General features: G+C 47.0%; 6 protein-coding genes across 6 annotated transcripts; 4 read left to right on the forward strand and 2 right to left on the reverse strand.

Annotated features, from left to right (window-relative positions):
• Positions 1–828: 828 nt before the first annotated feature.
• On the reverse strand, positions 829–2,158 carry GGS25DRAFT_525780 (uncharacterized protein; the record flags this gene model as incomplete). The annotated part of the gene is made up of 4 exons (XM_049264860.1): positions 829–963; positions 1,080–1,201; positions 1,283–1,592; positions 1,847–2,158. The coding sequence occupies 4 exons, from the start codon at positions 2,156–2,158 to the stop codon at positions 829–831; spliced, it is 879 nt and encodes a 292-aa protein (XP_049113391.1).
• A 3,545-nt stretch (positions 2,159–5,703) lies between these two features.
• GGS25DRAFT_508466 (uncharacterized protein) lies at positions 5,704–6,417 on the forward strand. The gene has a single exon (XM_049262479.1). It carries the CDS (start codon positions 5,831–5,833, stop codon positions 6,071–6,073), a length of 243 nt encoding a protein of 80 aa, XP_049113392.1. The 5' UTR covers positions 5,704–5,830; the 3' UTR covers positions 6,074–6,417.
• A 519-nt stretch (positions 6,418–6,936) lies between these two features.
• On the forward strand, positions 6,937–11,020 carry GGS25DRAFT_534890 (uncharacterized protein; the record flags this gene model as incomplete). The annotated part of the gene is made up of 3 exons (XM_049265821.1): positions 6,937–8,371; positions 8,440–9,033; positions 9,104–11,020. The coding sequence occupies exons 1-3, from the start codon at positions 7,370–7,372 to the stop codon at positions 11,018–11,020; spliced, it is 3,513 nt and encodes a 1,170-aa protein (XP_049113393.1). The 5' UTR covers positions 6,937–7,369.
• Positions 11,021–12,250: 1,230 nt separating this feature from the next.
• GGS25DRAFT_508478 (WLM-domain-containing protein) lies at positions 12,251–13,886 on the forward strand. Its single transcript, XM_049262480.1, has one exon. The coding sequence runs from the start codon at positions 12,558–12,560 to the stop codon at positions 13,812–13,814; it is 1,257 nt and encodes a 418-aa protein (XP_049113394.1). The 5' UTR covers positions 12,251–12,557; the 3' UTR covers positions 13,815–13,886.
• Positions 13,887–16,849: 2,963 nt separating this feature from the next.
• Positions 16,850–21,221, forward strand: GGS25DRAFT_525783 (uncharacterized protein; the record flags this gene model as incomplete). Its single annotated transcript, XM_049264861.1, has 4 exons — positions 16,850–19,019; positions 19,071–19,300; positions 19,369–20,303; positions 20,369–21,221. The coding sequence occupies 4 exons, from the start codon at positions 16,850–16,852 to the stop codon at positions 21,219–21,221; spliced, it is 4,188 nt and encodes a 1,395-aa protein (XP_049113395.1).
• Positions 21,222–23,320: 2,099 nt separating this feature from the next.
• GGS25DRAFT_508485 (3-deoxy-7-phosphoheptulonate synthase) lies at positions 23,321–25,708 on the reverse strand. The gene is made up of 2 exons (XM_049262481.1): positions 25,037–25,708; positions 23,321–24,963 (listed from the first exon to the last, which is right to left on the reverse strand). The coding sequence occupies exons 1-2, from the start codon at positions 25,531–25,533 to the stop codon at positions 24,000–24,002; spliced, it is 1,461 nt and encodes a 486-aa protein (XP_049113396.1). The 5' UTR covers positions 25,534–25,708; the 3' UTR covers positions 23,321–23,999.
• Positions 25,709–25,967: the final 259 nt, after the last annotated feature.

A 25,967-nucleotide genomic window follows, 5' to 3' on the forward strand; every position in this document is an offset into this window, starting at 1 on the left:
TATGCATACATGCCTAGTTAGGAGATGCGTGTGTTTCTCATGGAAGACTTGGCCTCTACTTAGTATCTTGATTAGGGTGTTCGTTAGGCACATACGTCTCTTTCTACATCAGTGCCTAGTATCACGTATCACAGATAGAATAGCATCATTCCTACAATGAAAAAAGGATCTCTAAATCACTATCAACAATTTAAGTCTATTTTAGTCACGTACCTCGGAAGGCAACGGATATAGATATACTCCCGACCAACTCCTGCTCCTTCAAGATCACGATGTATAAAGCCGTGTCTTTTTCTTGTCCGTTAACCTCTCCCCTTTTCTTTATTGCGTAACACCTACGGGACGAAACGGTTAGATAAGCTGGGAACTTTTGCAACGGCCAACCTTCGGGTTTCTATTGATTCAGGGGGATTAATCCCGGGCTGTCCTGCTCCGAGACTTTTATACGTGATGCAACCGCGTATGTATGCCTATATATAGTGCCTACCCACCTAGGTAAACAAAGCAAAGTGATATACGTGGAAATGAGATTCAAGGAGTCTAAGCCATCCCTTGATCAAGGAAGACGAGACACCGCAGCATGAGGGACAAAAGTTCCTAAACTCTTATCTCATTTCACTCCGGTTACTTGTATGACATCTATGAAGATGCCATCAGTTATTGATGCAAGATCGGAATGCCCACGAAGACGAGACCGATACGGCGGCATGTGGATTTGCGCAGAACTATGGTGCTAATGCTGCGGTACACAAGCAACACTTGAATAATAGGAGGCGCATGTAATTGCATCACAAGAACCTCCTAAGTACCAGATGGGAACTATAGTAATCAAATACGACGAGGTCGGGAATTTGTCTCCGGGTCCGTTATACGCCGGCGCACGAGCCAACGGCCTTCTTCATAAGCTCCATTGAGCTTGCTGTCCGTCGGTCCGGGGATGAAAACCCCGGAATACGTCCGCTTCTGAAGGTCCCGTATAGTACCCAAGTTAGCTCTAATGTAGAAAGATTTAAGTAAATTAATGAATTAATCAAATGAAACTTCGCCCATGCAAAACCTGCCAGCTTTCAATCGTATACTCCTTCCTTGTGAGACTCTTCCGCATAAGACAGCCCTGGAGTAAATCGCAAGAGCTCACTAGCTTTACTCTGATCAATTTCGTCGACGGCGGAATCAGCTTGAGCAAGTGCTAGGATATCTTCTTCGTGGAAAAACATGCGAAACTATTCGCTACGCATAAGGCTTTCCGTGGACTTATCCTCAAGTTCTTCCGTAGGCATACCAGGAGTGTCGCTGTCAGTGTTACTGCTAGTCTTATCGCTGACCAAACTATCGGCATCAAAAGACCTCTTGAGAAAGATTGCTCGTCCCACAAGGTTGTATCTATCGTCCGGTCCTGGCCGTATTGCGAGGTAATTCTTTCCCGCCTGAACCAACCAGTTTCCTGACCGTGTAGACGATGGAAACAACACTCCAGCGAGAACTCCGTTCTCATCATAGAAGAAGCTGGAGGGGCCGAAATGAACGTGATCTGGCTGTTCATCGTGGTGGTTGAATATCTTTACTTCATCCCTGCGCCATATCTCTCTATCCTAAAATCAAAACAAGGTCCTATCAAGAGTTACTAGTTCGTCGACAACAATAGCAACATGTGGCTGATTCGCTTGCCGCTGTTGAATGGACGCCGAGAACTTTACACTCGATTGCCTCGTCAGACTAAAAACGCCTATAATTTAGACTCAAGAACAGTGCATCTTTCTGATAGGCCGCTCTCAGGTATGTAAGTAGTATTCAGCCTTGCTCTGTAGTTATATTGTTTATGATTAGTTAGGATGCCAGGACCTACTGTACGGGCAATGGGGGCGAAGCCTTCGCGCTTGGGCGGGCAAGACGAATAACAACTCGCAAATTCTACGCTGCAGGCCGACGAATATGGAGGAAACACGCCCCCCTTGCTAAAATGAGATGCATGTAAGCAGTAACGAAAATGCGAGACCATGTCAGCCTCTTGACCTACGGCGTAGAAGCCATAACGGGGATGAGCGGAGCTCTCTTCACTGGTAGTGGTTACCTTGCGCTTGATACCGATTTCGCTCAAGACCGTCTCACTTTCATGGCAAAATATGTCGGGTCTGAGGTCCTCCAGACTCACTGTCATGAACGTTGAGAGCACCGCAGAAACAGCTGTGCAGCCCGAAGGTGTCGTGTCGTGCGAGGGAGATGATCCATTTCATATGGTCTACATCGCAAGTGCGTTGTAGGGAAGTACTGAAACACCAAAATGTGTCGTCCTCACGGAGTCCAATACCAACTCGCCAGTTGCTAAGCGTTTTGAAAAGGCATTTAACCATTGATAGCAACGACCACTCCCCACACCAGTCTTCCATGTCATCTGACCTCTCTATCGCCCAAAAGATTTTGGCGTTGTCCTCGATGGTGGAGTGTGTATCGCAACTTTAGAGACCCGCAAGAACCTAGCGCCCTTGTTGAGTTCATGCGCAAAGAAGCCGTGAAGGTGATATACTTCACACCAACAGTACACTCATGGAAGACAACTCTGAAGCACCGCGGAAATGCTCTACATGCCGGGCGGCCTACTTTGTAGGCGACCGGTTAACAGTGAGAGTTAGCAGAGCTTCCCATAATTTCGGTACGTTAGCGGGTCTACAACACTCGGTCTCCGAGCGAACATGTCGTCCAAACTACCAAAAGAAGCATCGACTATCCCGGGGAAGCGCTATTAGTCTTCCGATCAGATATCTTCTGGATGATTGTTGGCAATACATTCTTGATTCTCGCCGCCGCTCACTTCTTATGTCGTTCGTAGAAGGTCCATTCTGCTCCGAGGAAGACGTAACCGCAGCTGGATAAGAATGTTTTAGATCGGAGCCAGGGGTAAATTCCCCAACGATGACCAGCTAGAATTTCATGGCCACATTGTAGGACACAAGAAGATCGTATCGCGTAGTGCTGAGAGCCAGCTCACCATCGCAGCCGGACTTCGCCGCTAACGCCATCCCCATCGAATACCCAGTGTAGCATCTCTAGTCACATTGACAATCAGCGAGGTGGGAAGTCTTTGGCAGCACGGCGCAAGTGCACCATGTAAGCAATTCACAGCCGTTGGAGCCGAAGGATCTGCTAGAGATGACCATACAAGTACGGCCAGAATGCAAGAAGGCTTCTGTTATCTCGCTAGAGGTGTGGCTGAAGCTGATGGAGAGGACGAAAGGGGTGTTCGGTCCACCGTACTAAAGTAGTCGTTCTCTTGTGGTCATATCATGTTCTTGCTTGACCAGACCAAGACAAAACAGGCCCTAGATAAATGTGGCGGATAAGCGCGGAGTTTATGGGGAACATGTGGAAAATGATTTAGGATACGGAGGGAGGATACCCAAAGGTAAGATATTAAGAATGGGGTTTGATAGGTTGGAGTTCGGAATTATTGCTTTTGTATTGAATCTTGTTTGGTCGTAGGTATAAACCTCTGCTTAGTTAGACTCCTAACGTACCTAGATAGGAAAAAAATGAAACATCTCACCTGAAGAGGTGATTATATGAACACAAGTAGAAGTTCCGATGTAAGACTTCAACACGAGATGGTTTTGCCGTCTATGAAATAAAGCCAACTTTGGTTTAGGTATTTTAGTTGTAAGCTGTTGAATTAGTATATTTGCCTACCTAGGTATTCAAGATTAGGTGTTCGACCAAGAGAATAGAATCTTTAGGCTGTCTCTGTTTTAATTCAAGATCGAGGATCTGGGGTTCTGCTGTACTGGCTAATAGGTAAGAAATCAGGTGCGTCATAGAAGTATCTGGTACTTATATAATTACACGTAACTTCAATGTTCTAACTTGAAAGTTGCATGTGCTTCAAGGCTTGGAAAGTTTCAATGTCAACGGTATCGCTGATTACCTACTAGGTATTCACCCCCTTGTCATATAAACAATCCCATCTAAATTTACGAAAATTCAATATTCGATGCAGTACTTGAACTTTTTAAGATTAGCGTGTTAGGACTTCGCAGTTATCCGATCTAACTATTCTATTTTCGAATTGACACCCCTGTTTGTTTCAGAATCCCCGTCACGTTTATTTCACCCAGTCAAATGCGCTCGATCTTTCCTAACCCGGGACTCGAGAGCTCGTCATCTAGGTTAGCAGCGACTCGCGAGCGCCACATCACAAGCCTAAAATGATGGCAGCGGGACGGATCTTACTCGCTACAGCATCCCTGTAGGCTGAAGCTGAAAACAACAAACACCACACTCAAGGTTGGGATGAAGTTGCTATGCAGCCTATCTCGTACATATGTTGGGCGTCTGTCCTTGGGCGTGTGTGTGGGCGTGGGCGTGTTCCTTCGCATGCCATTGCAACCAGCCGAGCCGAGCTACTGTGTACTATTGTATGTAGCCTGGTACATGGCTCTGACGTAGCCACGTTAATTTGTTTTATGTATGTAACTAACTATGTGTATAATTGTAGATGATAGCGAATTGTTTGTAAGTTGTGTCCTACAACTTGAAACATGCATAATAGGTCTATTATATATACTAACCTAGGTATATATAGAAAAAGCAGTACGCGGTTAATAATCACCAGATTCAAAGGTTAAACACCAAGCTATCTGGGTCAACGATATGTATGTACATACAAGCTCATAGATGAATTTATCATCTTGTTTATCCTCACTCGTCTATCTACGCATTGGCCAGGAGTTTGATGGGTATGTATGCTAGCGTCGAGACCCCAAATGTTCTAACTGCCACCGGACTACACTACTTCGTACACTACCTACACATACATATGTACGTACATTAGAGAAGTGACTAGTTAGCTGGATAGACCCGAACATCTCAATCCAATGGCTCACCGAAGATCAAAGGAATGTATCCTCATGCGCCCTCCTATGGTTCTTCCATAATAAGCAGTCCCATTCTTCACAGTCACTGATAAATCAATAGCATGACATACGGCAGAACAGAGAGAACATGAACAAGATAGATCTGGTTTCTGTTCATGATGACTCGGAAAAAAGATTAATCAGTCCCAGCAATCCGGTCTGATAATACGTCTGATAATACGAAGCTTCAATGTTCCAAATTCTGATTTAACGTAGCATTCGGCCAGTATTGCCATAGGTTGTAGCGGCTTTACCGCTGTAAACTGTTCAATTCAGTACTGTACCTGCATGAACAGCGTCATCGACCAGGTAAAGTAGGCACTATGTTGGACTCAGTTGGAGGCACAAGTACCTTACCTCAGGTACGAAGTAGGCAGGTACCTAGGTTTTCCAGTTCAAGGTTCAAGGTTGGCCGTCTATCCGTCTACCTAACACGGCTAGCCCCTCTTACTTAAAGTAGCTCCTATCTCTTCGTTCGGCCGTGCTCTAGTATCGCATTAACTCACCATGAGCAAACTTGGGTAGAGCTGGTTACCATTCATCCCTTCTTGGCTAGTGTACCCCTCCAATAGAGCGGGTCGTTTCCCTTTATTTCCTTGGCCCGGGAGAAAAACACGCCCCCAAACCAGAAGAGAGGGACGCGACTTTAGTCAGGTACAGCAAGTACAGGCCTTTACAGCAGGTAATGATAGGGTAATAATAAGGATAGTTCCAAGATTTAGAGGGACGATAACTGAATTTGAGTACCTAACTTACCCTAGGTAGTTACATATCCATATGAATAATACATGTGTGTAGTAGTACTGTACGACCAGACCCCCTTGCTGGCGTCTCCATCTGTCCATCTTCCAATTTCCCTGGCCAAGGGCATCCCTACCCGCATTGTCCAAATTCATGCTCATTTCACTTTCAATGAACTGTAGCTTATGGTTTGCCCTTCTTTCCCTCTTCCTCGTCGCCTATCACGTCGTTTCGTCCCTTGGCCTTCCTTTTTTTTTTTCTTTTTTTTTTCTCTTCAAGACGAGGCTTGGAATACTAGTTCTTTGCGAAGTTGTGTCAATAGTTGCACACACATAATTGGGAGACGGTGTGGTTTTATTTCTGCATACACCTCAGGCTCTCTTAAGGCTCCTCTTATCAAATACCTTACCCAATACCTTACCTGGTAAACTCTCCTAACTACCGTTATTGTTACCCCCTTCTTTTTTTTTATCATTCTTTTTTTATTATTATTGAGGGACCATTCATCAACCTTCTCTAATTCTTCTTGATAATTGCGCTGTTGGTCGCGGCCCCCTAATTAGTTCCCACGCGTCCTTCGATCACGTTGAACTGTGCATTAGTTAGCAATTTCGTTAACTCAATTGCCAGCTGAGTTTCCAATTAAACTCAGTTAAGCGCCGGTGAAGGAAACAATAAGCCTAAGTTGGTGTATGCTTTGTGGATTTGGGAAGATCAATTCCTTCTTCTACCTGCTACTAATTGCCAAACCTACCTATTATACCATTGTCGAATTGTTCAACGCTCTAGTTCTAGGGTCGACCCACGATACGCGAAAACGAAACGTCCGTACATCCGTCCCAATCACTCTTTTTCCGGGCCGCAAACCTACCGCTTTATTTACGGATACCCAAGCTGGAGACTGGAAGTCAACATCAACATCCAACTTTCCAACTTCACCAAGTATCCTACGCCATTGTGACCTAGTTTCGACCTTGGAACCCGGACTTGCGCAATTGTTGTCTCCTCAATCTAGGTGTCAGAATTTCGTCGAATTAAGAATCAGAAAAGAAAGAAGAGGGAAGAACGAAGCTAAAGATTACTGGTGCCCAAACCTGCATCAGCTGCATGTGCATCTAAGCCTCTCCTTTGAATTCGTCGGTTCCAGGATTTTTTAATTTCTTTTTGATTTCCCGAAAAAGGAAAAAAAAGGAGAGAATACGACTGCAATAGCTACTAAGCAAAGAAAGAACGCAAGAAAGCAAGCAACAGTAACGGCAAATCTGACATCTCAACTCAGTTAGCAGGACCGGCAGACCTAAGCTATATTCGTTGCTGCGTAGACCGACCATAGCTAGCTAAATTGCCCGACCTTGCTGTTTGATAATAACCTGGCAAAGGAGATCCAAATCGCCGATCAGCTGGTTTATCCACGGGGCAAGTTATTCAAACGAGATAGCAGCTCGCTGCAACGCACAATGTCAATCTGAACTGGCTTATTGGAGGATCAAACGAACCGGCAGCCCTTGGACTTTTTAAAAAATAATAATTGAGGCGCGCGCAGGTATCCCTGACAATTTCATCACCGCCTTTTTTATTATTCCCTTCTTTTTTTTTCCCCATCTACAATACATCCCACTGATACGGGTTTATGTGAGGGGGGAAATAACCATATCCAGGACATATCCAATCCATTGCTGTCAGGTACTTTTTACATACTCAAATTTACGCGTGTCGCGTAGAAAATGTCTTCTGCCGCATTACAGGCAGCTCCTCACCAGCCGAACTCTCTTCCTACCTTGAATGCCCCTTCGCCTGCTGCAGCATCGTCATCACAACGCCAATTTACCCCGGGTCAATCCCCTAGCCAAGAGGGCCGTTATGCTAGTCGAGACAACACGAACGCTTCCCCTGCATCTTCGAGGCGCCCATCTAGGCGCCCTAGCGGAAACAGTGCCAACGCAGCAAGTCCAATACCGACATACACTGAACAAACCCAACCGTCTCCAATGACATCGCGAACCGCATTGCCCTCGCCGGTGCCGGTGACGGGCAGCTCAGCCGAATATGATAGATCAGCGCAAAATCGGCGAAAGAATGAGCCCCCCGTTGCACCGCCCCGGACCTCCTCCACACAACATGGAGCTTCAGGTCAACAAAACTCTAGAAGGGCGGCTCGCGCAGAAGAAAGAGCTGCTAATTCCCCTAGACGAACAGCAGGAGACAGCAGCAAGGCTGGCACAAATGGACAATCGGATTTCGGACGGGGAGGCTACGATGACCCGAGTTCCCGAAGCCGAAGAGCAGCATCCCAACATCTTACGCAGGAATCTTCGCAAAGACCAAGCGCTAATAAGGAATACCGGCAAACTGTCACCACTATGATGCCTGTTAGATCTGCTACAAGTGCTTCGGCGAGGCAACCTTCGCGTGAGGCTAGCGAAGTGCTTAACCGTGTCATTGTTTCTCAGCCTGAAGACGACATTGAACGAGAACGAGAACGATTAGGCGAAGCCCAGGCCCAGTCCTCGCATCGAGCTGCTGACGAAGATGATGGAGCTGCACCACCGCCGAACGTTAGCAACAGGGACTCCATTGAAGAAACCCGGCGTGGTGGCAGAAGCCGCCATGATCATTCCAAACGTGAAAAGACATCTAGATTCGGAGATTACTATCTAGGTAATACGATTGGCGAAGGAGAATTTGGCAAGGTAAAATTAGGTTGGAAGCAGGACGGAGGTGTTCAGGTATGTTATAACATTTGGTCGTTTCTTCGTTTCCCCTAGATCTGGACTCGGAACTAATTTGGACGCAGGTCGCTATCAAACTCATTCGACGCGACAGTGTAGGCAATAATCCGTCCCGACTTGCCAAGATCTACCGCGAAGTAGCCATTCTCCGTGGTATCTCACATCCGAACATTGTAAGGCTACACGAGATGGCTGAAACGGAAAGACACATTGGAATCGTTCTAGAGTATGCTTCTGGCGGTGAGCTATTCGACTATATTCTAAACCATAGGTACCTGAAAGACGGCCCTGCTCGTCGATTGTTCGCCCAACTTATTTCGGGCGTGGGATATCTTCACAAGAAGGGTATTGTCCATCGAGATCTCAAGCTCGAGAATTTACTTCTCGATAGAAATCGCAATATCATCATCACAGATTTTGGGTTTGCCAACACTTTCGACCCAGCTGACGAGTTGAACGAGGATGAGGAGATCAACTTATCTGACCGAGAATTTGTTAAGCGTTCTGGTCTCGATAAGACCAAGTCGAACGGAATGCGAAGGGGTGACCTGATGCAGACAAGTTGCGGAAGTCCATGCTATGCGGCGCCAGAACTGGTGGTTAGCGACTCTCTATACACTGGCCGAAAGGTGGACGTCTGGAGCTGCGGAGTGATCCTAGTGAGTAACGCCCATAAAGCTCATGTTATTTTCCTCCTTGAAGCTTGCAGTCTTACTTACAATACCATAGTATGCTATGCTCGCAGGTTATTTACCTTTCGATGATGACCCTGCTAACCCCGAGGGTGACAATATCAACCTTCTCTACAAATACATTGTGAACACACCCCTCACATTCCCCGAATATGTTACTCCTCACGCCCGAGACCTACTCCGTCGTATCTTGGTTCCGAGCCCGCGGAAACGTGCAGATTTGTTCGAGGTCGCTCGACATAGTTGGTTGAGTGAATACGCACACGTAGTTGAGCTCATTACTAGTACTACCACAACTAGCAGCGAGATTCAGAACACGACCGTACCGACCGAGGATGCAGATGCCGGAAGCTTGGCAAGAAGCGCATCTGTTAGAGAACCTTCTAAGACGAGATCGACTGCAGCCGCCCCTAACGAGCCCGGCCGGAAGCAAAGCAAGGCTGATCAAGAAGAACCGGCCCCGAATGGCAAACAACAGAAAGATAATAAGCGACGAACTGTTCAGGTCGAGTATGTGGCTCCTGTTACTCAGACGCAAAGAGGCGGCGAGTCATCCGATGCTCACGCATCTCCGCGCGGACATACTCGTGCTCGATCATCTAGTCAAGGTCCTGTTGAAGTGCACGCTTCGCCAAGTGATAAGCCCCTACCGAGGGATCCGCCAGTTTCGAGAGATGAATACCCAACTTCATCTCGGGACTCGCGAAAGCCACCAAGTTCCCACCGGCGTGAGGTAGCACCCCCGAGGGCAAGCGTGCCTCGTGCTACGTCTGAGCAACATGGTTATATGACCGCTGCCACTGCCGGCGCATCTATGGCGCGGCCTGCTACTGGTGGTTCGATTCAGTCGACGGCCTCTAGATTGGCATCGTCTACACGAGGATCGTATGCTCAACCATTACCTCCCACCGTTGCCGGTACTAACGTTCATGGAAGCATACAACAGCCAAAGGGGGCAAAGAACTACGTCATCTCCAATCCAATTCCCCAGGAGACGCCTGATATGGATTTCGGCAGACCCAGCATCAGCGTTCCTTCCAAATTTGCTCAAGTCTCCGGATTTAGCCAAGCACAACAGCAACAGTCAGGTGACGCCAAAGGCCACCGAAGATCTAATACCATTGGCGAGATCGGTGGTAAGATATTCGGCCGCAGTGGCTCGCTCTTCGGTAGTCGCAAGAAGCGTCCCGACCAACAAGGAGAGAAACCATCTAAGAAATATCCCCCTATTAGTTTGTCGAACGCTATACCTGGTGACTCGAGGACCTCTATGGAATCTCGTACTTCCCGGAGATCCTTCACCCTGGGACTAGGCAGGAAGCGAAGTGGTAGCATCGCCGGGTCTCAGGCATCGTTGGAGAAGCCACAGAATCGACGGTTCTCCTTAATGAGAGCAATCGGCTTAAGCAAAGAGCCTACAACTCCACCTCCGGACTTTTCCCAACAAGACCTGCCCATTCAGGAGCCTCCCGATGCCATCGAATACAGTCGTTATGTAGAACAACAGCAGAACAATGGGAACAGTAGTCAACGATATGGAGATGGAACTTATGAGCAGTTGCCATCCCCCCGAGTCGCGTCCGCCCCGCATTCAGTCTCCAATCCTAGTCCAATTCAGCAACGATTCCCACACAACGCGAGACCTACGGCAATTCCTTCGTATTTACAAACAGGTGCGGTCTTGACCTCTGAATCTGAGGCTTCGATCATCGAACCCCAGCGGAAACCACCAGGCTCGGCACCTCATCTAGGTAGTCACGATCCCGATCACTCTGATGGTCGCCATTCCGGACGTGGAAGCCGAGTCCTACAAAAGAATAACAGAAGATTTGTAGACGCCTATGACGGAGAAGAATATGGAAGGTCCCATGATCATGCGGGCAGCAGTGGTGCGGCAAAACGAGTGATGGACTTCTTCCGAAGACGAGGCCGTGCACGAGGAGGTGAATCTTAATAAAAGATTGAGAAAAAATGCGCTTGAGGAGCAAACTGTGGTTTGCTCAGAAGATGCATTACAGACCCATATGCTCGAAGGGTGCGCGTGGTTGTACTCGGACGAAATACGCAGACGGAACCGAAATTGTCTCGCCTGGAATCCTTGGAACGCTAATGATACCTTGTTCTTCACCAACGCCCTATATCCTACGTTACCTACATTGTAATACAAGACGCGAAGCTTTCTGGGAGGGTCGAATCTAATATTTTATCCGTTGGACGAAGTAAGCAGGTCACTAAGAGACTACTTAAAGGGGGGGCCAAGTGAAGTGTGGAGGTTGCGTGCAGGCGACCTTTGCCAGTTTGGAAGAAAGAGCCTATCATGGAATGAGCTGTGATGACGAACCCCGGATCATATCATCTTCATTAAATTTCCCTCCTCCGTTGTCGTTGTCGTCGTCTTTTTTGTTTTTCTTCTGCAAGGGCACATATCATAAGTCATTGGGCTTGGAGTTGGACGGCTTTTGTTGTTGTATGTAGAAGGGGAAAGTCCCTGTCGGTAAACTTCTTTTCTACTTTTCTTACATGTTGATTCAACGTGCTTCCCCTTGCGCCGTCGCCATCACAGTGTTAGTGGTTGGTGGTTATTTAAGGCGTGGGGGCGTGGGACGTACGCACGTATCTAGCTAGTAAGGCATCCTCGCCTAAAGGCAAAGTGCAGAATACTTTCATCTGTTAGCATCGAAAAGACGATTCTTCTCCTCCGTCCCCTTGAGGATAGGCTTGCTGTGCTTTCGCTGAGTTTGAGGGTTTTACTCCTCGCTCCCCTTGCGATATCGTGATGTAATATGAGTGCTATGCTGTGATTTGTGATGATGGAGTTTACTATGGGTAATGTAATATAGGTAGTAGAGAGAAGGGAAGGGAAAAGATGAGAGCCGAGACTTACTATGAATGTCTTGAGATTTGTGGTGGTATTTTGTGAGGTGGTGAGCTACTTGGGTGTACAGTAAACTGGTACGAATATCTGCGTACCTACCTAGGTATGGATGTAACTATGTAGGCCTTTATCTGATCATCTCGCCCGAGTCAAGTCAAGTGATGATATAATATATATATGATGCTCTCGGTCATAGGGAGTGTCATAGGGAGTACGTACAAGCGTTGATGGCTTCGATGGGAAAGCTAAGAGGATTTAGTGATGAATGTGTTTGCTAAAGCTGGGCTGGTTTCAGTAAGAGCATCCGGCCCTCTATATACATAAGGCTCCAATAGTTACATACTTTCGCTGTTTGTCAGCTTCCGTCAGGCAACCATTTCAATTCCGCGTCCAGTCATGTCAAGTGGCGCGTTTTTCTTCTTCTTTTTGCCATTAACAAACACTGGTGGTTTCTAGAAATTTGTTTAATGGCTTAGGTGCCAATAGGTGGCCTTGCTGTCTTAAATGTATTCGAGGCATCTTCAAGTCGCCAACGGCTAAGCTAGTCTTTGTTGTTTTCTTTCTTCACCACCGTATCTTTTTAAAATCTACGAAATTTAAACGCCAATTACACACAATGACCGAAATAGATCCCCTAATTCATTCGTTCTCGCATCTGGCAGACTTTCCTAGAGAGAAAGATGCTTTGCACACACTTAAGAAGGTGGCTTCTATAGTAAAGCCTATAATGAGGGCGAGAAACTGGAAGGTCGGACAGCTCACTGAATTCTATCCGGACGAGCGTAACCTTCTTGGTCTCAATGTTAATATGGGTCAGAGGGTATGCCTTCGGCTGCGCTATCCCACAGACCGCAATCAGTTTCTTCCCATTGAGCAGGTAGTCGATACGATGCTCCATGAGCTTACTCATAATGTTCACGGGCCGCACGATGCCAAATTCCATGCGCTTTGGAATCAACTACGAGAAGAGCATGAGGCACTCGTCATGAAAGGGTACACTGGCGAAGGCTTCTTAACAAATGGCCATCGTTTAGGCGGCAGAAGAATACCCGCAGAGGAAGCTCGTAGGGTAGCTCGGGCTGCAGCAGAGAAGCGCCGTGTGCTCAACTCAGGCTCTGGGAAACGCCTGGGCGGGGTGGCCCCTCGGCCAGGACAGGATATTAGAAACGTTATCGCCGATGCAATCGAACGACGCAGTAATACACTTCGAGGCTGTGCGAACAACAACCAAACGCAAGACGAAATACGGGAAATCGCTGATACAGCTACGAGGAATGGGTTCAGGACTCAGGCCGAAGAGGATGCTGCAAATGAGGCTGCGATAGCCCAGGCGCTTTGGGAGCTCGTGCAAGAGGATGAAAAAGCTAAGAAAGGTGACGATTATATTTCACCCAGTGAAAGCGTTCAATCTTGGACATATGGCAATGCGTCCGCGCAAGATGAGCAGAAGAGCGCAAAGCCACCACCACACCAAGCGTCTACCCAGAACGGGCAGAACTCGGGAAAGGGAAAAGAGAAAGCTATCATGTGGACGTGCGACATTTGCACCCTCGAAAATCCGGCTAGTTTCCTGTGTTGCGACGCGTGTGGTGTGCAGAGGACCGACAAGATTACTCAGAGCCTTGCCGAACAATCGACCAAGCGGGAACGGACGGTTATAGATCTTACCCAATCCCCACCACCACCATCGACTAAGCGCAACGCTTCTTCGACAAATTCAGGATCTAGACCGACCGCAAGGTCAGCTATGCCACCACCCCAATCTACGGTCCCTGCAAAACCAGCGACCTGGACGTGTTCGTCTTGTGGGAGAATAAGAGAGCGGCAGTGGTGGTCTTGCGATATGTGTGGAGCTATCAAGCAGTCATCGTAATAATATGGGCAGAGAATGGTGAGATTATGACATTCACGAATTTAACGATATACCCCCCCCCCCCCCCCCCCCTTTTTGAATGTAAGGACTTGTTTGGGACAGGGGGTCATGAAGGGCATAAGGGGTATGCATGGAAGGATATGAGAGTATATACCTCTATAATTTGGCACAGTCCCTTTGAGAGCATCCATTCTCGTGACATTGAGTCACAGATCAACAAGTCAATAGTGAATCAACGGCGTCGAACGTTTGCTATTGTAGGAGAAGGACATCATCATCAACTAGACAATCTGACAGCCAGTTGTCCTTAGCAGTCTCTGGGTATCTTACCCGACTTATATTCTCCTAAGATTAAGCTCTCAAAAGACGATTCGATCATCCGAAAAAACAGCTAACCTTCTCCATCTTACACAAGATGGAGTGACATCTTTGCGCAACCCTTTTTTCCCCAAACTTGTTGAACTTGTGCAGCTAACACAACATTAAACCAACATTGAAAATATACTAGGTATACATTCACCAATCAGCATTCCGTACCTACCTGGGTATCATGAACGGTTCAGAAAATGTCACCCATCCCAAGAGCGCAACCTACCCCAGCGAATCATGCCCTGCTACATTGCCTAGCTGCGAAACACGCCAATATACACGCGATGTGATACTGCATCTGGCGAGTTTCAGGCCAAGGCAAAGAAGCTGATCCTACGTAAGGCTTTGGACAACCCACCAACGGTTTTCCGGAGCTGAGTCCGTGGCTAGGCGCGCGGGGGAAGGAAGGCTTGAGCTGACTGACGGGTTCGTTCGTTGGAAAAAAAAAGAAAGCTCTGTTTTCGATCGGAGGATTATCGTACCACGACGTCATTCCTGGAGTCCTATGAAATAAATAGCCTGGTCGCCGTTACATAGTACAACCGCTTATCGATCTATTTTATCACATCATGCCAAGTAACGTACCTAGGAGGAGTTAAATTTTTTTCAACGCCGTAATGTCTGGTATTTATTGCCAACTTCTTATGTTAATGTATGGATGCCTTTACGTAGGTGGTATGTCGGCATCAGGTTTTACCGGAACTAGTCTGCTCCCCTATAGTAATAAATATACCACCTAGTAGGTAGCACTAGATACAAGTTTGTATGGCGTTTGGAAGTCTGCAGCAAGATTGATAATGCTGCTTGCTAGCCAGGCCACTAATATACTAGGCCCTCCTAGAGTCCTAGGCACGCACTTAGCCCATTCACTAATCTTCTATTTTTGTTGGCTTTGGCTGTACGAAATACGAAAGATGGAACAACTAGAGTGGGAAGATAAGGTTAGCTTTAGTCTATTCGACATCCCTTGCATCGAATGGGAATAGCACTGAGGAAATAACTAATTGTAGTGTATGCAAGTAGTGTATGTAAGTAGTGTATTATGTGCTGCTTTACCTTAGGTAAGTGCCTAGGCAGTGCCTACTAGTAGCTACAGTAGTAACTAGGTACTAACTAGGTAGTTACAGTACCTTTCGTCGATGCCCCCAATCCGGAAGTCGTCTACTCTCAAAAATGCTCCAATCACGAACCGACAAGACAGGAGCACTTGAGTATAGGAAAGATGGTACCTGGTACGGTAGTGCTCTAGGCCCCATAAGAAGGGCCCACTTTCAATTTAGACCCCCAAAGATCATCGATTGGATCGCCTAACATAGGACCCTGGAATTGATAGTCACTTACAGTTGCATTAGATCTGTTCCTTCCTCCTAGCAGCCCTGGACTCTGGAGCTGCATTGTATTTGGATTGGATGTATTTGCATTTCTGCTATTTCTACCTACACAAGCAAGTGCTTTCTCAAGCCCAAACCCAAAACCCAGACCCAAACCTAAATCACACACAACGGACGACTTGTTTAATTTTATTTCATTTTCTTCTTCGGTTACCCGAGACCTCCAAATACTTACACGTAGCACCTTCAATATCTACATAGTACTAGACTACTACCCAGTACCCAGAAGTGTCCATGGTTACAGAGTTCTAATCTAGCTCAGAACGGTGTAGCTCCCGGCATTTCTAGCTTTCTTTGTCAGCTTCAGATGTTTGATTTCCTGAGACTGATACATACATACATATGGAATACATATGGAATACATACATAACAGACATGCACATGCAAGTACTTTGACATCTACCATGTATGTACAATACATACATATATATGTACATTGTAGGTATTACATGTAAGTATGTGCTGTACCTACGCTCCATAAAGTACTGGGTACCCTATAACTACCTGGTACTATGTAGTTATACTACTGTGTATGAGCATTTGAACTTGACTGAGTTCAATGTTGCATACCTCCCGCACACCGACAATGGCCCATTCTTTTTTTTTTCACAAAGAACCTTCTAACAGATCTTAACTTAATTCAATTCTCTCTTCCCCCATCCCACTACTTTTTTTTCCCTCTGTGTACGAAGTAGACGGACGGACGGTTAGACAACCAGCCCAGCCAGCCCAGTCAGCCAGACGAATAACTAGAGAGAACCGCATTGTGGCTTGCTTGCATTCTTTATCCACATCTGCATCTATTCGTACTATGTATCTTGCAATATTTTGACTACATGTATTATCTTGACTGACGATCTCGAACTTGTCCAACTTGTCGAGCATCTCCAAAGCTCCAAAGCTCCCAAGACGAAGAAAACGGAGAAGCAAACAACATTGAACTAGCGGAAAACCCTACCCAGTACGACCTTGTTCCCAGTGTCACCGAACGTTCGAGGCCACCCCGTCCCGTAGAACCTTTACCTGCCTGCCTACATAGGTACCTAGTAAGACCTGCCTAGGGTAGACAGGACCCTAAGCCTAAGGCCCTTTAGACCTAATACCCCCCTTGACCACCTGGCACTTTGCCAACATTCCCTTTCGATTCATGGCCAACGACTAGCAAACCTTAATAATCCTCCTTTCGATCCGCCTCCGCAAATCCTCGACCCCGTCCGTCTGTGTGTTGTAGTAGCTCATGGGTTTTCTTCCATCCGTGCCATCTGCTCCGGCGACATGACGTCTCCAAACACACTGAGCACTCCGAATCCTCTGGTCCCGGATCCCTCGTTTACTTCAGATATCGTACCGCCGCCGAATCGGACGTTGGACGAGAGCTGCAATGCCCCCGCATGCTCCATTGAGCAAGCATATGCTGCTCGGGATGGAGATCCCCTCTCCGCCTGTGGTGCTCGTATGCTGCGAGACACACCGACCATGTCTCCGATAAGAGAAAAAAAGCGATCTGCGTCCGCTAGTCCTTTGAGGCTGACAATGCCATTCATTACCCCGGGTCAACTTGCCTTTACTGCTATGAACTTCCTGCCCGTACCTGTGTTGGTACTGAACAATTTGAAGACTGTCGTTCTGGCGAACGAGGCCATGGGGAAGTTGCTGGGTGTGGTGGATGCTTCCCCTTTGCCGGCGGACGATGCACTATGCGAGAGTTTAAGAGGACAAACGCTCTCGCAAATTGGCATTGATATGATTCAGGATGGCAGACCAGTTTGGGTTTCTTGGGATGCCTTCTTGGACGACTTAGTGTTTGAGATGGGTACGAAGCAAGCCAAGGGTTCTTCAATATCACTTGCTAACCATGTGAACGGCGATTCAAATTCAACATCAACATCGGATGAGTCCAAAGCTGATATGTCTTCTGGCATTTTAGGCAAGCCCGCTCTGGATTCTGCGGTTGATGTTGTAGTGATGCACAAAAACGCAAATATGCCGGATGGCCCTAATTTGAAGAGAAGTGAGCGTCAAACCTTCGCGAAGATGATCATTACGATATGGGAGATTGAAAATAACCAAACGTACTTTACTTTGACGTTCACCAACGCCGAGTCGTCCGCTGCGCCCACCGCCAGCAGACGAGTTCGTGTAGCTCGAGTGTCTACATTAGAAGCCGCTGAACGAAAATCCATATCAAATTCTAATCCCCCTTCGCTCAGCTCAGGCCATTCGTCAAGTTCCAACCCCTTCAATACTAGCCCTAGCTCCGTCACCGTCTCGACAAGCCATTTTCCACCCATGGGGCCGCCTTCCCGTCTACCCCCATCGAGCACTCCGTCGATCCTTCAGAAGATGACTATCATTAAGGATGCGCTTCTCGATAAGACCGATATGCCGATATTAGCTATGTGGATAGATGGTAGTTCACCAGTCATGAACAGAGCCGCTCGCGATCTCTTCTTAGATACTACGGTTACCGATGGGGAGTTTCATGACGGGTACGATCTACTTTCTCGGTGGGAAGTTTGGAACGGTGACTTTACAAGAAAGTATCTGTCATCTGAGCTACCTATTTCTGTGCTTATAAAGGAACGTAAACCTTTTCCCTCGTGGAGAATAGGTATGCACAATAGGAAAAAGAATTCAGACGTGGTATACGATGTGTTAGGGGAACTCGTTACGAATGATGAAACTGGAGAGGTTGTAGCAGGAATTATAACGTGTCGAGATGTTACACACCTAGCTCAAGAAATCACAGATATCAAGGTCGCAGATGAAGAAAGGTTCAAACTGATCTGTGACACGATGCCTCAGATGGTATGGACGGCCACTCCCCAAGGCGTACATGATTTCTTCAACACCCGCTGGTACGATTATACGGGACTGTCACCAGAAGACTCTATAGGCGACAGTTGGAAGCATCCATTCCACCCGGACGATATGCCTGCTCCCTGGAAAAGATGGAAACACTGCTTAGTTACAGGGGAACCGTATGCCGCCGAGTACCGATGTCGAAGCAAAGAGGGTGAGTGGAGATGGATGCTAGGACGCGCATTACCACTAAGAAATAAGCATACGGGGGCGATTGAAAAGTGGTTCGGAACCTGCACTGATGTGCATGAGGCCCTCGAGGCTAAAATGACTGCGAAGCAAACGAGAGAACAGCTCCTAAGCGTCCTTACGCACGCGCACACCACGATCTTCTCTGTTGATCATGACCTTAATGTGACAATGCTGGAAGGTGCGTTGGCTTGGAATACACTAGGAGAGGATAAAGAGGGAGGAGGTTCCGAGATAACTGATCCACAGTCATTTGTCGGAAAGAGTATCGGCGAAGTGTTCACGACCTTGAATCCACGGTTGCGGTCGGGCGAATTCCCAGCTTTCCTGGAGCCAGCGAAGCTTATTCTCTCCGGGGAGCGTACGTCAGAGACTGTACACGAACACACGTTGGGTAAGTATATTCTGATCATTTTTTGTGGGAGCCATTCTAACGAGTATATAGATAACCGCTTTTACCGTACCAGATTTCTTCCCCATATTGAGAAGGTGTCTCAGGATGGACAGAATGCATCTCCCGTAATCAAAGGTGTGATCGGTGTCATCATGGATGTCACAGAGTTAAAGAAGCGAGAGCAAGATCTAGAGGAGCAGGTTAAAGAGAAGAGGCAGTTGAAGGCAAATGAGGCGGCAGCCAAAGAAGCGAGTCGCCTGAAGAGTCAGTTCCTAGCAAATGTACGTTGTATTATATCCCGTGGAAAGAAAACCACCCCGGCTTTTCTGATATGTTAACATTTTATCAGATGTCTCACGAAATTCGAACACCGATTACGGGGGTAATAGGTATGGCCGAGTTACTACTTGATTCTCCTCTGGATGATGAACAGAGGGAATATGCAGAGAACCTAAGCCGATCTGCAAATGCGCTCCTTACTGTCATTAACGACATCTTAGACTTTTCCAAAGTCGAGTCGGGTCGTCTTGATATTGAAGAAGTCCAATTCTCCCTCTCAGTAATAGTGCAGGATGTGTCCAAGATGTTAAGTTTCGCGGCCGAGAGAAAGAGCTTGGATTTCCACTCTGACATTTCAGCTGATATTGAGAATGACCTCGTCGTTCTCGGCGATCCCGGTCGTGTCCGCCAGATTATCACGAATCTTCTTACCAATAGTATCAAATTCACCAGCATTGGCTATGTCAAATTCTCAGTATGGAAAGAGAAGGAGACAAGCGATACTATTGAGATAAAATTCGTTATCGAGGACACTGGAATTGGGATTGAAGAAGATGTGTTGAAGCGTCTCTTTCAACCGTTCAGTCAAGGGGACGCCTCAACAGCTAGAAAGTTCGGAGGAACAGGACTAGGTTTGACAATATCAAAGAATCTAGTCGATCTTATGCGTGGAAGGATAACATTGGAGTCTACCATTAATTGCGGCACAACCGCAACTTTCTGGATACCATTCAACAAGCCGCAGACTCCACAAAGAGACGCCCTCGTCGATATCAGCCGTCTGCCTGATCGATTGCAGTCTGAAATGAGCGTCTCATGTAACAGTTCAGAACATGAACATTTTCTAGGAACGCCACCTCTCGATTCATTACAGAAGCCAATAGATAAGCCAAAACGACACCGGGGAAGGAGACCTGCTAATTTAATGTCACCATTTACTTACGATAATGAAGACATGCCGAGAGCGGAACGTGCCAAGATTCAGATTCTTGTAGTCGAGGATAAGTAAGTCTATTTTCTCTACGGTTTTGAGTTACAGGTGTTCGGTTTATTAACATGGATCGATCTAGTGCGGTCAACCAACAGATTGCCACGAAGACTATCAAGAAACTTGGCTTCAAGGTTTGCGCGGCCTGGAACGGGAAGGAGGCTCTTGATTATCTCCAAGGGTGTAGGGAAGGCAAATTAACTAAACCGGATATTATCTTAATGGACGTCCAGATGCCAGTGATCGATGGGTATAAGTGCACGCATATACTGCGTCATCACGTACCATATAAGGCCTATGCTCATGATGTGCCCATCGTGGCCATGACCGCTTCGGCCATCCAAGGGGACAAGGAAAAGTGTACGAAGGCAGGTATGGATGATTATCTATCCAAGCCTGTCAAAAGCAATACGCTCGAGAGAATGTTGGTGAGATGGAGCAAAACCCGCCGGAAAGCAGATTCGATGTCATCATCCTCTGCAAACCCATCCATCTCTGACTGCTCTGAATCTGCGAGCCATTGTGTGAGTGCGGACATACCGACGCCAGCTACGTTTGGCTTCACCAGTGCCTACCAGAATCCGAAAACGCCGGATGAGAATCCAACTTTGGATGATGCGGATAGTAACGGGGATGATGACCGTACGAATCTGCTCACGCCTAGACCAATCACGACCAGGAACGGTTCACACGAGATGACCACTTTCCCTTTTGGCATATCCCAGCCGTCGAGGCAGCTCGACAGCGATGAGCTGGCTATGCAGCTAAGAGATGATAAGCTCATCGACGCTGCTGACGGCATCAATAACAAGAATCCTACCAAATCATCTATGTCACATGCCCTTTCCGAAGGCGATTCCCTTACGGAAGAGAACGTGCAGAAATTAGAACAAGTGGGAGTGAGAGGGTCGCCTTTGCGGAAGCCGTCACGGTGACAGGAATAATACCAATTCGGGTCCAAGTGTTTTGCTTTATTGCCTTCCCCGTGTTTGAACGAGGATAGGATGCTGGGATGGAAGGAGTGTTGGAGTTGGTGGTGATGCCGGCGGTGCCGGTAATCGAACCTAAGGGAAACTTGTGTCTAGAGCCATTCCACTCGAATCATGTGCGCGTTTTTGGCGTCTACTACTTTATATCCAGCCGGCGTTTAGGAAACCCGATGATTTAAAGGAAATCAGAGGTGGCGGCAGCGGCAGCGGCGCTTTTTGTTATTCTTATCCCCTCCAACTTTTTTTTCCTGCTGCTTCTTTCCTTTCCATTTTTGCCAAATTTGTTTCTGTTTCCGATGAGACCTTATAAAGATAAGGCCAGGCAGGCAGGCAGGCAGGCAGGTCAGGCGTTCACGTGATATAAAGGGGTGAATGGAGAAATGGGGAAAATACCTACTACAATTTACATCCGTGCATGGTTGGTGCCTTTTTTTTAATTCCAGACGGCCTGAATGGGCTTCGTCCCCTTCCATTATCCCTGTCTCCCTTCTCCAAAAAAAAATCTCTTTTAGGAGGTTGAAGTTGAAGTGAAGGCTCACGACCTGAAGTCCCCCTTTTATCCATTTCTTTTCTTGAAAGCATGAATAAGCAAGCTCATAGCTTAAAGTGACAGGTGGCTGGAGCATATAGGAGCATATAAGGGGGGGTTATTGGGGTAACTGGTAAACGGGGTAAAGGCAAGCATTGCACATTGCAGGTCAAGCGGTAAAAAAGGTAGAGGTTATCCATGGATAGGGAGATAGGAGCATGTGTATGTGTATGTGTATGGCTTAGGGGTCATGAGCATTATGGGAGCCAGGGGGGCTAGGGGGGCTAGGGGGGCTATGGGGGTTATCTATACCTAGGGGTTAAGGGTAAGACTATTATGTGTATATATGTATGCTCGTGTGGAAAGGTTTACCTAGTAGGTATACATACATAAGCTAATTACTTTCTTCTTGATGCGCTGCGGTGGTGAGGGGGGTTGTGGATATACTATACTATACTATACTATACTATATTTGTATGCATACATGCATAGTTATTACCCATATATATATACTACCTACACTTACCTATCAATCTTATCCGCACGCCTAACCAATATCCCACCAAAACTCACCAACTTTAGGAGCTCTTTAATAATATTAAAAAAATATGCGAAAATCTTAAAAAATATCATTCTAGTAGACATTTAGGATATATTTTAGTCTAAAGTGAAGAATTTGCTATCAATCTAATACTTTATTAATAAAGTGTCAGTGAAGTTGAAATATTGTTGTCTTCTAACAATTTTGAGATTTTTAGGTGGGAAGTTTTCTCCTTTGTCTTTTTTGCTTTATAAAAGTACATTACGTACCATATAATATATTAAAACACATTTCGGTGATAATTTAAAGCAATTCTCTATAATCTTGGATTAGAATCTGTATTTTTACGATTTATTTTGCACTTGTAAATGGATAATGAAGTTGGTAAGTTTTGGCAATTTTGGTGGGATAATAGTGGGTGTGCGGATAAGACTGGTGGTAAATTGTAGTAGGTATTGGATATATATAGGAGGTAGTTAGTCATACCTACCTAGTTAGCTGTACCACTCAGGCAAGGTAATGAATGCGTGGCCTTGTTGTCTGTCTTAAGAGTAGGTAGGTAGGTACTTGCTTCAACTTCAACTTCAACTTGCTTGCTCGCCAATTATCTAGGTATCTATCATACAGGTGCTCAACCTAAACTCATCCTCTCCTATCCTATCCTATCCTTTTCCTGCGAGGTAAAAAACTGAAAAGCATGTACCAAGTAACTAGTAAGTAGAGGGTACGTGTAAGTACTAACCTAGTAGGAGGTACTAGGTATGAATGTAGGTAGGTAGGTAGGTAGGTAGGTAGGTAGGTAGGTAGGTAGGTAGGTATAGTGTATTGTATAGTGTATAAGTAGCATCGAATCCCTTGACCTCTTGCCACTCAATCTCAAAAGAAACTTCCAAGATTTTCCTTTCCTTCAATTACTTTCCCTCCAGTTATTTTGCTTCAATCTCAAAATTCAATCTTTTGCTTTTCCCCAGACTCCCCCCGACCCCCCTATTTTCCTCACCCGCCACATTTCATTACCATTAACATGCCCCTAATGCCCCCTTAACTTTTGTCTATCCACTCCGCCCGCCAACTGTGAATTTTTTTTTCGGTATGGGTATGGTATATACAACCTAATTTTGCTTCATTGCTTTCATTTGATTTGGGTAAGGATACTCTGTGCGTGTGGGTGTGTGTATTGGTTCTTTTTTGTGTCCCTTGAAAAGGGGGGGGTTTCTGTTTTCGTCTTCTTTTCCGTTTCGGAGGATTTCGTATCATATCATTATTTCCTTGGTGTTCATTCTTCAATTTTCCTTTCCGGCCATTTGTTCGTTCGTTTCGTTCGTATTCTTTCTCTGTGGCATGCGTGTTGGCTCGAATTAAATGCCGTTGTCGAAAGAAAGAAAAGTATGGGTAACGATCATAGATGGAAAAAAAATGAAAGATGAGAAACGGTAAGAGAAACACGTGTCGTATCATAGTAGTAATGTTGGAGGAGTAGGTACGACTAAGTTGGGTGTTGGGTTCACTGCACAAAGAGGCTTGCATGCATCCTTTTGCGTTCACGTGGGGGGTGGAATTCACATCGATTTCCATATCCATAACTTCCCCCCTTTTACAATCTTCTTGATTCTTGACAGCACAACTGGAGTGACCTGCGTGACTTAAAGACCACTTAATGGTGGTTAAGATCCTTCCTCTCCTGACGGAAGCTATCAGCGATCAAGAAAGTGAGCTCAAGGGCCTGCTTCTCATTGAGTCTTGGGTCGCAGAAGCTGGTGTAGTTAGTCGAGAGGTCGTCCTCCACGAGCCCTTCACTACCACCCACACACTCCGTCACGGCGTCGCCGGTGAGCTCGAGGTGCACGCCGCCGAGGTAGCTGCCCTCTTCGCGGTGCACGGCGATCGTCTCCTTGAGCTCGTCGAAGATGTCGCCGAAGCGGCGCGTCTTGATGTTGGTCGCCGTCGAGCGCGTGTTGCCGTGCATCGGGTCGCACTGCCAGATGCAGCACCCCTTATACGCGGACCCTTCGACGGCGCGGATATGGGCGGGCAGGAGCTCGCGCACGCGGGAGGCGCCGAAGCGGGTGATCAGGGTGATCTTGCCGACTTCGCGCGAGGGGTTGAGCGTGTGCAAAAGCTCTAGAATATCGGAGGTTGGGGTCGTGGGCCCGACTTTGATGCCGATGGGGTTGGCGATGCCGCGGAAGAACTCGACGTGGGCGCCGTTGACCTGGCGTGTGCGGTCGCCGATCCAGAGGAAGTGGGCTGAGGTATTGTAGTACTCCTTCTGGGGCTTGGTGGGTGCTGCTGGCCCATTGGCAGCGATGCTCTCGCTGTCTCCGGGGAGGACAGGCTTCTCCATTAGACGAGTGAGGCTTTCTTCATATTCGAGTAGGAGGCCCTCGTGGCTGGTGTACAAGTCCACGGTGTCGAGCTTGGGACTGCGGTCGGCGCCGATAGTGTGCATGAAGCGCAACATGTCGTGAAGGAAGCGCACGGCTTCGGTGTACTTGGCTTTAAGCTCAGGATCCTTGACATGGCCTAGACTCCAGTTAAGAGGCTGGTGAAGGTCTGCGATTCCAGACGCGATGGCTGCTCGTACATAGTTGAGCGTGGCTGCTGAGTGATGGTAAGCCCTAGATGAGATGTTAGCATCTAATTGTTACTGGATGTTATGAAGAGTGATGAAAGGAAATGGGTTAATCATACTTGACAAGTCGCTGAGGGTCAAGTTCACGGTCTTCAAGACGGTAACCGTTCAAGATATCACCACGGAATGAGGGGACCTCCTTGGTTACTCCATCCTCATCCACAACCTTCTCAGTCGGGCTGGATCTCGGCTTGGCATACTGCCCCGCCATGCGGCCAATGCGGACGACACGCTTGTCAGCTCCCCATATGAGGACAAGGCTCATCTGCAGAAGCAGCTTGATCTTTGATTCGATGGCATCGGCACGGCAGTAGTCAAACAATTCAGCGCAATCACCTCCTTGCAAGAGGAAAGCTTCACCACGGGCGACATCTCGCAAGTTTGCCTTGAGTTGCGCAATCTCACGAGGATGGACAATAGGAGGGAGCTGGTTTAGCTCGTCAGTGGCACGTTTAAGGGCTCGAGGATCTGCGTACACGGCAGCATGCTTGTTGTCTTTAGGACGCCACGACGATGGCGACCAGTCCGGTGCTTGCTTGTGAGTAGAAGAGTCCATGCTACTCTATCTATGTATAGTTGAGCTAGATATACTACCCTAGGTAGGTATAACTAGGTATAACTAGGTATAAGATAGGTTATGTGATTGAACATTGAAAAATGATGGAATGACTCAGTGTGGGAGAAACTAAAAAATGACTTGCGTTGAAGAATTGAATTGAAGAAAATAAAAAGATGGTAACCGTATTGCCTTATTGGGAAGTAATCCTGTTAAATGTTTGGGAAGTAATCCTTTAGTAGTACAGTACTAGTACAGTACTAGTACTAGGTAGTGTTTAATGTGTTTAGCGGGGTATCTAGTAGGGAACCCTTGTGACGGACAGGTACTAGTTACCCCGCCATGATTAGGTAACTACACATTGTGCGTCGGCAATGCATCTCGCCTTATGTCCCCGCTTGACCTACCAGGGTGTCTTCACTGTCTTGGCGCCT

This window comes from Hypoxylon fragiforme, assembly GCF_022984875.1.
Source record: "Hypoxylon fragiforme strain CBS 206.31 chromosome Unknown GGS25scaffold_9, whole genome shotgun sequence".
In the NCBI taxonomy this organism is placed as follows: Eukaryota; Fungi; Ascomycota; class Sordariomycetes; order Xylariales; family Hypoxylaceae; genus Hypoxylon; species Hypoxylon fragiforme.